This window comes from Ictalurus furcatus, chromosome 14, assembly GCF_023375685.1.
Source record: "Ictalurus furcatus strain D&B chromosome 14, Billie_1.0, whole genome shotgun sequence".
NCBI lineage: Eukaryota > Metazoa > Chordata > Actinopteri > Siluriformes > Ictaluridae > Ictalurus > Ictalurus furcatus.
In genome coordinates, this window is record NC_071268.1 from 11979906 (window position 1) to 11992483 (window position 12578).

Genomic DNA, 12578 nt, shown 5'->3' on the forward strand with positions numbered 1-12578 from the left:
ACTGCACAATTTCTGCTAAGAATGACAACAAAGCCAGAAAAGCTTGCAGTTCAGTCTCCGTGGTGTTGTGTATACGATCAAGGTAGCGTAACGGTCATGTGGTAGGGGCTTGACGAATCAGGGAAGGACACGCAATGATCCAGAAGAGCCAATCAGGGGGTGAATGTGGGCGAAGCCACGCCTTCGTTTTCAAAAGTCTTCGTTTTGGTCTGTTTACACCGAAACGCGAGTCCGAAGTTTTCAAACTAAAACGGGATCTTCGGCATTTCCAAAAGGCTCCGTTTTCGAGGGTGGAAAACGCCGGAGTAGTGTAGACGACAGGCGTAAACGTAGCAACAGTTATACGTTTTAAAACAAAAACACACTAGTGCAAACAGGGCCAAAGCCTATGGACCTGTTTTAGCACAGACTGATCAGTGATGAAGATAACGGTGTACCTTATTGTATACAGGGCCGCTTGAATTTGCGCAGTATGTATGTATGCAAAGCAAAAAAGTCCACATTCAAATATTTAAGTGGTGAACAAGTCCACTTTGTTAAAAGGGCATGAAAAAGAAAATAGGCGAGATGAAGACGGTATAGCCTAAAAAAAATGAAATATAGAGCTAAATATCATTGATAAGAAAATCATATCTCACCATTGAGAGTTCTTCTAAGTGAAGGAGTTTCTCCTTAAAACCGAATCACAAAACAGCTGAGAGGAACTTGTACTGCAGAATTCCTAAATTAAGAGGTTGATCTCATTGCTACATGCGACTGCATAATTCAGGAATGAATATCATCAATGATTTGCTTTTAATGTGTAAATAGTGTGTTGTTTCGCATATAGCGGAGTGCATCCATGCTTGGAATGTGAGGAAATGTCTTTAAACATGTGTAGAAGTGTGATGTAAACTCGTATAAGTGTAGTAAAAAATTATGGAATCTGAACCGCAGAGGTTTCAGCAACTGTATGTGGGGTTTTAGGCCGATACTGAAACAGTCAGGTTTCAGTATCGGCCAGGAAGTTTCGTGTGAAATGAGTGCTTTTGGTCGTCTGGCTAGAAAAAAAAAAAAAAACCTGTCCAACATGTCTTGATTTGAGAGTTTAGAAATGCTCCTTCAGTTGCACCAGGTCCCTTGTGGACACACCTGGAATGTATTTTGTATGAATATTAAACAGTATGAAAGATTCATTTTCGGTAGTTAAATGCATAAAAAAAAAAAAATCTTTCCCACTTTGTTTTTAAAGTGACAGCTCTATAAGCAATTTTTAATGTGTTCATTCTGTAGGTATTTGTAGGTTTCTCAAAGCAGTTGTACAGTCATACTCTTTTACTCCAGTTATTAAAGGATTTCCAGTCACACACATTCGGTCTCGTCTGATTCCATAGCTCTCATAGGTTGTTTTTTTATGTGTACTCTAGTGTATGCGCACAGTCGTACGCATAGCCTTTCAAAGTACACTGCGTTTGACATGTACGCGTACACAGGCAGTCGATGCATGCAAATTATGACAACTTGCACTACCCTTCCTGGCCTACAGGAGTCAGTACAGAGCAGTAAAGCAGGTGTTCTGGTGTGAAGGACAACAACGAAGAAGAATCACAACAACACTAAGAACAATGCTCGGGCAATCTCTCGCCATGATTAGCACCCATATACAAATCCGTATACTCTTTAAGGCTAGAATTATACAGATGCTGGGACTTTCTAACCTACACTCGTTTCCTTCTCGTCCGTTTATTCAGTTTTTTCTTCGACTACCTTGAGAATCAGCAGCCCTGGGTCAGTACTGCCACCTTGTGGAAGAACTAAATAGTGCAAAAGAATTAAATGCGCATGTGCAACCTGTGCGTATAAAGTAGACGCGGTTAGAATAATGTGGCGGCGTGTGTGTACAGTACACGCGTACTCTGCTGATGATGAAATTTGCGTCACGCGTACTGTATCCTGTTCCTAGCGTACGTGTAAAAAGTGAAGCATACTTTCAGCTTTACTTCCTGAGTTAATTGTACTGCAGTAGTCTAATAACATCAGGGAGTCCTCTGGTTTATCACTTACATTTTTTTTTATAACAGTTGTTGGAGGAGAAAGTCCTCTGGCTGTACCCCATCAGTTTAGTAACATGTCCCTAGTCACATTGTGCTCGTCTGTGTAACCTAAGGGAAGTCATTTCATGGGCCGGTGAGCAGATGGAAACACTAATGGTGACTGGTTTATTCTCTTTGCCTGGACTCTAGGATGAGCTGCTGAAAGCCAAACAGAGAGCATGCTGTATTCGTGTGTGTGTGTGTGTATCTAGAGTATTTTCAGCAATGCCACTGTGTTTTGTCACATAGCCCAGTGCTGCCTACTCCTCTGCAGGAGTGAGTGATGTGAAACACACACAAACATCATGTAATTTTTCTCTTTAGGTTCCAGTACATGCCTGCCTGTATGTACATGTAGGTTTCTGTTGACCTTCATTGTGTGTATGACCTCCAAAATCTGTATCCATGAAACATGGCCTTATTTGTAGTACAAATATTTGTTATGGGATAACAAATGTGCTGTTTTTTTTTTTGGTCTTTTTTTGGGCAGAAATGATCATAACGTGAGCAACATTTTCTCCTAGTATTATTTCCAACCACTGTGTAAGGAATTTAATTGTATGGGCAGTGTGAGGTTGATTATTTTCCAAGAACCGCTCATACCAAAGTGTTATATTCTACATGATACACAGCAATTTGCAAACACTAACCATTTTCGTTAATTAAGGAATGACTTTCTATCCATTTTATTTAACTACTGTTTATGACTCCACTATCAGAAAGACACTGGGCAAAAATGGCATGCATGGAAGAGTGGTGAGGTGAAAACCACTGCTCACCCAGAAGAACATTAACGATCGTCTGAATTTTTCTAAAACACACCTCGAAGATCCTCAAACCTTTTGGGAGAATGTTCTGTGGATTGATGAGTCGAAAGTGGAACTGTTTGGAAGACAGGGGTCCCGTTACATCTGGCGTAAACTAAACAATGAATTCCACAAAAAGAACATCATACCTACGGTCAAGCATGGTGGTGGAAGTGTGATGGTGTGGGGATGTGTTGCTGCTTCAGGGCTTTTAATTGAGGGGAAACATGAATTCTTCTCTCTACCAGAAAATCCTAAAGGAGAATTTTACGGCCTTCAGTCCATAAGTTGAAACTCAAGCGCAACTGGATTATGCAGCAAGACAATGATCCAAAGCATAGGAGTAAATCCTAGTCTTAGAAGTAAGTGAAAGACTGCTCTCCAGTTATTGTAAGTGTTTGGTTGGAGTTATCGCTGCTAAGGGTGGCCCAACCAGATTTTAATTTTAAGGGGGCAATTTTCAAATTGGTGAAAGGTGAAATAAATAAAAATGGCATTGTCCGTTTACTCAGGTTGCCCTTGTTTTTATGTTGTATTTCGTTTGAACATCTAAAACTATTTAGTATATGAGATATACACAAAAACAAGAAATCAAATACTTTTTTCACAGCGCTGTAGATCTCCAGGAACAGGGTTGTTGAGCACTGGTGTAGTATGTAGTATTGTGATGACATGCTAAAAAATTCAGTAGAAACATGAAATCTGAAGAGTAAATTGCCCTATGAACTTTGTCCTGTGCAGATAGTATTGTTTGAGAAGGCTTCTTAAATGTTTCACTGATATGGAAATGAAGATTCAGATGCTGTTCAGAGTTCAAGACTCTCTAGCTGTACTTGGAGCTTTTAATTATCATCTTGTCCTCCTCAGACTTTGAACGCCGCTTGAACGTATTCTGTGAATTATTCTTGAACATATTTGTTACACCAAATGTACTTATTCTTCTCCTTTGCATCTCTTTCTAAACGTTCCTTCATCCAGGTGGTTTTTCCCTCAATGTTCTTCTGTGTGTTTGTTCTGTAGGTGTGTGAGCAGTGGTCCATGATGCACAGCTAATGCTGGCCTGGCTGCCTCTCTGTCTGCAGTAGATTCATGGCAGCATTAGGGGTAAGCTTACACCAACACACACAACCATGTTTTTTTGTTTTGTTTTTAAATCCACCAGTGAGGAAGGATCACCTCAGACTGACCTCGCAGCGCCTGTTAAGACTAAATGCATGAGCGAGAGGGAAATTTACTCTCACCCTGGTCCACTGGGTCAGAACGCTTTCCAAGATGTTCTGAATAACACAGTACTCTGTTTAAGCGCAACATGCAGGACGTGCCATCGAGCTAGAAACGAAAATGTCCGAAAAGGCTCATTAGCAAACCCACATCCAGGACTATTCATAACCTGGCAGAGTGAATGGAAGTAAATTATAATATGTCTCATTTTATATAGCGCCTTTCCAGAGCTCAAGGACGCTTTGCAATACAATGATATGTAAACAATGAAGAACCCTGGACAAGCACACAACGTGTAAAAACAATGAGCATCCAAACACAGGAAAGAAATACACAGTAAAGTCATTGAGAAAACGCATTAGGACAGATAACACTGAGAAAACAGATATATTTTTATTATGATTTGAACTCGGAGATGGATGCGATGCTGTGAAGAGTGAGTGCGCTACAACACTGGGAGACCTGCCACCCACAGCTGAGAGACGAGATCAAGGGACAGGGAGAAGTCCGAGCCCAGAGGACCTGAGAGAGAGGGACAGGGAGAAGCAGTTCACTAAGATAGCGAGGTGCCAAACTGTGAAGTAATTTAAATGTGAGCAGAATTATTTTATATTTAATGCGAAACAAAACCGGTAGCCTGTGCAGTTCAGACAGGATTGGAGTAACGTGAGCCGAGCGCTGTGTGTGTGTGTGTGTGTGTGTGTGTGTGTGTGAAGTCTAGCCGCAGAGTTTTGAATATATTGCAAAGTAGCAATAGAATTAGCAGATAGACCAATGAGGACAGCATCGCAATAGTCAAGCCGTGAGGAAATAAATGCACGAAGCAGTGTTTCAGCGTCGTTGAGGCTAACGAAGGGACTAAGGCGAGCGATGCGACGCAGGTGAAAGAAAGCAATTTCAGAAACGGAGTTGATATGAGCTTCACAGGCGAGGAAGGGGTCAAAGATGATGCCTAACTTTTTTTTTTTTTTTTTACAGTACTAGATGGGTTTATGAAAGTGCTATCGATGTCACAAGTAAGGCTATAGAGGATATTTCTAGGACGTGTCGGTTTTCCATCACGTACTCGACCTGTGTGTTCAGTGACTCTGGCTGTAGCATGAGCAGCAGCTCAGAAAGATGTGGAGTCTCTCTTCATGTGCGTCGAGAACAAGCATGTGTTATAAAGTGTGGGAGAAATTGAGAGTAAGTGTGTTTTTAGAAAAGGGGAAATAATGATTACCAAAAAAATACATTCAAATGGCATTTTAATAAGAACACCTGTACACCTGCTCATTCATGCGGTTATCCAATCAGCCAATCAGATGGCAGCAGTGCAGTGCACAAACACATACTGATACTGATAGAAGAGCTTCAGTTAATGCTCACATGTAAAATCAGAATAGGGAGAAATGTCATCTCAGTGACTTTGACCTTGGCATAGTTGTTGGTGCCATATGTTTATTTACCTTTTAATTTTTAATCATTCGGTTAACTGATGTCAGCTGCGCTCTGGCAGTTACGCTAATGCACTATAGTACAATGAGCTAGACTTGTTTAGCACTATCTGACCTTAATGGCACTATTCAGTAGGTCTGTTAAATAAGCAAGATGATAATCAGTTAATGGGAACTGCAGAAGGAAATGTAAAACATAAAGTAAGAAGAACAGAAAGCAAAACATATATTAGAATAGAAATAAAGGGAGAAGAAATTAATTAACCCGAAAAGTAAGTATTTTTTTCGTGATTGTTTAGTTCATAATTGCTTTGACTTTCTTTTTTTTAAAATGAAATTGTATTTTTTTTTTTTTTTTTTTACTCTTTAAACAAATTTTAAACACTTTATTACTGAACAGAGGATGTAATTCAGTGTAAACCATGTCACCGTCATGTCTGTGATGGTTGGCATAGCTTAGCATCAGAAGCTTGCATGGACTCGGGTATTGTACGGATGTCAGAATTGGCTCAATACCTTGTATCAGCTTATTTATTGAATGTAAAATAAATGGATTGGTGCTAATACTAAGAGGAAGCCTTGTGACGATTTGCCTTTCAGTTGGCTTTTCTGGTCAGGGGTGTTCGTCTGACTGTGTGTGCATCTCAATCATCTCCTTAGTTCAGTAGGCAGGGCAGTGATCAGGGAGTCGGACATTTTAAGGGCTGTCTCAATCGCAAAATCCTTCCAATGCACCGGACCAGTCGCCTCTTAAAAAAAATCCCACAATGCACTGCAAAAACCAGGGAGCATCGATGCTCACTATGTTCCCTTACTGGAAATGACGTCGTGTTTTCTGAAGCCTCTCAGCTTGAAAAAATGGCAGATGAACTCTCGGCCAAATTCGTCTACAAACGTAAGGAGCTTGTTATCGTTGTTGTAACGCTCAAATGATTACTTAACGTTATTGGTTTTTAACTTTATTTGACGTTAAATATACGGGGTTTTTTTTTTTGTCTAACTACTTTTAAGTGTTTAACGATTTATAAAAAATCCACTAGCTAGTGTAGGATCCTGCTTCAACACTTGTGATTAAGCTAACAAATTAATATGACATTGTTGTTGATAAATGCCAGTGGTGACATTTTACAACACGAGTATATTGTCATGTCACTGGAAATTGAGTCATCATTTTCCCAATGTGTAGTGAGCCAGGGTCCTTACCAGTGCACAAACTCGTGTATACGACCTAGGGAGCTAGGGACATGATTGAGACACACCCTATGTCTGTCGTTTGGTCATTATGAGGATCAAAAAGAGAATATGAGATGAAACTTTTAAACATTTAAGTTTACTTAGTTATTACTTATTACTTAGTGCAGTGGTTCTCAACGGGGGGGGGCAGAGATCAAAAGAGGGTGCAAGTTGTTTTCAAGAAATGAACACAGACAGGGCATCGTTTGGGTACCAGGTGTATTTTATTGCTTTTCAAATAGAATGTGCGTAAATGGAAAACCCTGCGTTCTCTCTCCCTCTGCATTTTCTTTTTGCTGGGGAGAGGCGGAGCTTAGCCTGTCTTTTATCTAGCTGTCAGTGCAGACCTGTGTTAGTGACTTTTTAGACCCCTTTAGTGACTCTCTTTTTTGCAAAAACAAACAAACAAACAAAAACGCCTAGTGACAAATCTAACGACTTTTTGAACAATCCTTAGCAACTTTCCAAATGTCATCAGTACTGTTCTGCAAGCGCGAGGTCTTGCTTTCCCGCTGCACTCACACCTCTCTCTGTGTCTGCTCTGTTCAGTGAGTGACCGAGAGACGGAGATTTAACAATGTCATGGATAACGAGACGTGCCCTTCGTCCCAATTTACTTCATTCATATGCGAATGTTTTTAGAACGCAAGACGAATGTAATGCAACATGTTTTACATGTAAAATAATCCACATTATTACAGCCTAGTTCTCTTGTTCAAAGTAGTTATAGTGTTCAGAAACATGTTATATTATTCATGTTCCATACCTGTCCGTTGTATAGTTTTATAAAAGTTATGAAAAATCACAAGTTATGAAAAGTAATTTCAAAAAGTACAAAAACACAAAAGCTAAAGAAATCTATCTATCAATCAAAACAGATTATAGATTATGTTATATATAGATAGATTTTATATAGAATAGATAATCCAATATGGGGGGGGGGTGGGCATGCCACCTGATCGGGGAGACTTGGGGGGGCTTTAGTTACAAAAGGTTGAGAAGTTGTGACTTAGTGTAACCATATTAGCTTTAAAAGGCGTAACGTGCGTGTTGAACTCGACGTATTTGAAGCTAACAAAAACAAACCAGATGTCCTCCTCAGGTGTTGATCTAAATGCAGTATAAATCACTTCTATGCTACATTCAGACCTGCATGTATGATCAGGATGGTGTATGGTGAACTTCTGAGACTCAGGATCTGTCTTTCTGTCACACGTTGCTTTGTTCTAAATAAGACCAAACTGAGAGAATTACTAAGCACATTTCTTCCACTGCTAAATAACGAGGAACGAATCGATTGGACAGCTTTGTCTTTGTAATGGATTTGTATCATTTGTTTTGTTATGGGGCTTTTTTTCCCCACCTCATTTGTTCTTCAGAACCCCGAGATGCTCACAAGGAAGATCAAACTGTGGGACATAAATGCCCACATTACATGTCGCCTGTGTGAGGGGTACCTGATCGACGCCACCACTGTCACCGAGTGCTTGCACACCTGTGAGTGTATACACAAACACACACACCCACACACACACACATACTCGAGAACATTACATTTCATGTATCTGGTTTTCTTTCACTTACTCTGTTGTTACATATCCTGCCGGTTTATTAGGTACACCTACTTGGATTGACCCTCAGTAGTCCATTTGCTACTATGCACAATTTTCCAGCCCCTTTTTACCCCATGCATTAGTGGAGTGGAACCATTGGAGTGTTATTTATTTTGGGAGGTGGATCATTCTTGCCACAACTGTGTTACCAACATGGTGATGGTTTGATGGTGTGTGTGCTACTGATACAACTTTTGATGCACCCCTTTCGGATTGAGAATAGTACGTAAACCAAGAACATGCAGCTAGTAGCAGTCAGCTGGTCAATAACACACACTGCACATGAAAAAGCTCAACTAGTCTCCAACTGAACACTTACAAATACTAACAAGGACGGCGTTTGCCGATATACCCGTACAGCACCACACACACACGCCACCACGTGACGAACATGTCAGAGTCAGTGCTGAGAATGACGTTTTCGTACATTGGAGTCGGTATAAAATGGCTAATAAGTATAGTTAAATATTAAACTGCAGCGGAGTCTGTTCAGATGTTAAGAGAGACTTACGAAGTCCACAGAGAGTCCTTTTGGAGCATTTGTCCAAGTCTAGAGAGCTTTTTAAACTTTGTTTTATAGCAGTAATAAACAGTAGAGGGGGCCCTTGTGCCACTCATGAATATAACACACAGAGGCTGTGTTGGACGGGCTTTCACTGTGGGAGGAAAAAGAACGAATCATTATGTGTCATGTCTCATTTTTCATAAAAAAATTTTTTAACAACAGAATCAGTCGATACATCATATGAAGCTGCACGCTGTTCTGTCATCCTTGCACCTTGCATTCCTTTACTCGCATGCAGGATATTATGTCTTTCCAGTGATCTAACAATAGTGTGTGTGTGTGTGTGTGTGTGTGTACAGTCTGCAGGAGCTGTTTAGTGAAATATCTGGAAGAGAACAACACGTGCCCCACGTGTAGGATTGTCATTCACCAGAGCCACCCACTGCAGTATATCGGGTGAGTGTGTACTGCAGCAACCAGATGCCACACACACACACACACACACACATACACACGCACACACACGCGGCATGCAGATGACTCTGATGGAGTACAGTCCATCGCAGCACAGTAGGGCATCATGTTCTCAGCTGTGTTTCTGCTACATTCTCAGTGCTCTTCGCTGCCCTCACTTTAGGGAAAGTGACGCTCTATAAAATGTGTATAAAAAGCTAAGAGTGGGTGTAGTCCGCCTGGCCTCATGTTTGCCCTTTCTCTCTGTCTGACTCTGTGTCTGTCTCGCTGTTTGTACGTTTCAGACATGATGATGAAAACTCCTGCAGGATTATGACTGTAAATCGTGCTGCTTTTAGAGCCAGCGTTGCTAAATGTTTGCGTGGGCAGCGAAAGTCATGATTCACAGGCCCTTTAGTGAGAGTTCTGACCAGGCAATGATGCTCATTTTGTGGTACAGTTTGATATTTTTATTGCATATGCAGTTTATTGCTACTTGTTTTTCTCTAGAGCATGATGGTCGTACAGGTGAAGGTTAAAGCCAGTTGCACCGCTGTTGTGTTATTCGGGTCGAAAGCCGAGAAATAGAAAAAGCTTAAATGGATGGCTCAGGGAGTGTCTGGTGTCTTTTGTACACTTTTCTGGCCACAAGCTTCAGCATCTTGACGGCTACAACCTGACGTTTGTTGTATACACACAGTATCCATACAGTGGCTTCTGAAAAAAACTTTGTGACACAATGAGGTTTTTGGCAGAAGAAAAGATAAAGGTTCAGATTGTGTAACTGTGTAAAAAGGTTTTGATTGAAACGTATTTTTTTTTAAAACAAATAACCAATCACAAGCCTCTCCCAGAGACGTTCCTGACAACGTCAGTCAAGTAGCCAATTCTCATAAAAGATCATGACTAATTACGTAAACACAAGTGCCAGAATTTCTACCGACAGCTAGAAGTCTGACTAGACTCGACTTGAATTATGTACTACGACATTCTCTATTGCTATTCACAATGTTTTCTTTTATGCTTGATGAATAATACGCTAAATTCATGTAATGTGAAACAGTTGTCGAGGACTTCCCATTATTCCGATTTGAAAGTGGTCACGCATTGCCGTTCTGATAATAGGCATGCTCGAGTAGGAATATTATTAGGTGTAATTGATTTTTTTCCTCCCCATTTTTGCAGGGCAATAAGGTTTGGTTGGCATCAAAGCTACCAAATGTCCATTTCATGATTATCATTAAAGATTAAAAGGTTTTCCCCCCGAGGGGAATAGAGTATTATAATGGCAGCATTAAGAGCACTAATACAGCTATTTATGTCTGTAATAAAGTACATGGCTGATTTCCAGCATTCCAGCCTATTTCGCAGCGTTTTAAATATTAAAGACATTAAATATTCACCATGGTGTCCAAACACACTGCAGGTCCAGACCTGTACTCCAGTGGGATCTCGACCGTGTGTAAAAATGAAAGGTGGTGATATTTTGAGGCCTGTAACAGTGCTGCGAGTGAAGTGTCCTTCCTGCCTATACATAATTAATTAGAATTTACTGTGCGTATTATCCACCTGTGTTGTTGGCCACTGACGAACAAATCTCTTTGTGTTTTATATCAGCCGTATCTCACTGAAGCTGAACAGACAAACATATTTATATATCCACAGTCTGTTGATTGTCTCTTTAAAAGCCAGACCCCTTTTCATCCCTAGGGCGCTCTGTGCCTGCTGAGGGGCATGACAGTGCTTGCTAATTGGGCTTGCGTTTCCCCAGTGTGCTGCAGTGCACGCAGTGCACACAGTGCACACATCCAGACATGCACAATACCTCATGCAGAGCCTGTTACTGCCCAGTAGGGGGCCACCAAGACACATTGAGCTCTTAGCTGTGATCTGCCCTTGGTATGAGTCTGCATTTTGTGTACTTGAAGTGTACAACACTACGGCACAACACCGAGTCTGACTTGACTGGATGCCTCAACATGTATTAAGATGCTGTGCATAAATGCCATTAAATCTCTATAAAAGACCATGAGGACTCCTAAATGTATAACAAGATGAAAAAAGCATGAAAAACAGCAGTACACATTATTGCACAAGACAAGCCTTCGAGAAAGAATTCTCGCTCAAAATAAAGGGCTCATTACTCACTACTGCCCACATGAAGCAGTTAGAAAAGCTGGCTGTAAAAGAAACATGATTCATTCACGCTGCAGTCATAATGCTGCAAACTCCTCTGTCATGTCTGATCTGGGACGATCTATACACCAGTGTGTGGTTTATCATGTACGTGCGTAACAAAATCCTAGCTATAGAGCTTGTGTACACTGACTCACAGCGCTGATGTAAGATCAGATATGTTCCTATCTGCAAACAGCAGAGGCTCATACAGTCAAAAAGGCAACCAGATTGTTCTGGCTGTTCTTACGGCAGGCCTGAGGGACACTGAGCCCTAAGGCCTTATGGCATGGTAACTGGGTCTCAGAGGAACGCTCCAGTATTAGGTTTTATCATCACAGGCTCAGCAATTGTGTCTCCAGAGAACCAACAAATGCAGGGACAGGCAGAGGCTAAAAAGCTGCTGTCATAACACATAATGCGAATATTTCACTGGGTCTTGCAGATTAAAGTTTTTAGTAACCAGACTGATATAAAAGTTTTCTACAGCTACACAATAATGACTAAAATAATCACCATCATTATGCTGATCAGCTTTAAAACCATGACTGTTTAAAACCGTTATTTAGCAAATAATTAGGGATAAAATACATTCACGTTGTGCGTTGGAAACCTGTATACATCAGCACTGTTGAATTCTCGATTCTGATTGGCTGACAGACCTTCTGAGGCGTGCGATTATTTTTCGGTAAAAGCACAGCTAAAGTATTGCATGCATTACAGTTCCATATCACTTCGCCAAGTCAACTGAACTAATGGAAAGGTTAGCCTACTGTCCACCACAGCACACACATTTAACAACTAAATGACCGAACATTTTGATTTTCCAGAAATATGTAAGGAATAATTGATGACGGACTGCTGAATTATTGAAAAATAATGCGCACCCGAGGCGGTAATGCGGCCACCAGGCGAAGCGGAGACTTGAGCAATTGATATGTAGTTAGTGGGGAGTGAGGGGGCGAGCGAGGAGAAAAAGAGAGAGCGCAAGAGAACACATGTGATTGGAGTAATGAGACAGAAAAGCCGTTGAACAAGTATCAATATTTATTTACTTTTTTGTT

The 12578-nt window shown here is 40.8% G+C and overlaps 1 protein-coding gene across 6 annotated transcripts in view; it reads left to right on the forward strand.

Annotated features, from left to right (window-relative positions):
• The window catches only part of LOC128617665 (polycomb group RING finger protein 3), a 50109-nt gene that overhangs the window by 22333 nt on the left and 15198 nt on the right, over window positions 1-12578 (forward strand). For 3 of the 6 annotated variants that reach the window (XM_053640787.1, XM_053640784.1, XM_053640785.1), the window contains exons 2-4: window positions 3899-3982; window positions 8148-8265; window positions 9246-9342. In XM_053640787.1, the coding sequence (XP_053496762.1) occupies window positions 3968-3982; window positions 8148-8265; window positions 9246-9342 (230 nt within the window). In that variant the 5' untranslated portion in view covers window positions 3899-3967. Of the gene's footprint in view, window positions 1-3898; window positions 3983-7759; window positions 8266-9245; window positions 9343-12578 lie in introns of those variants that run through there. The other 3 variants (XM_053640783.1, XM_053640788.1, XM_053640786.1) reach the window with 3 other exon arrangements.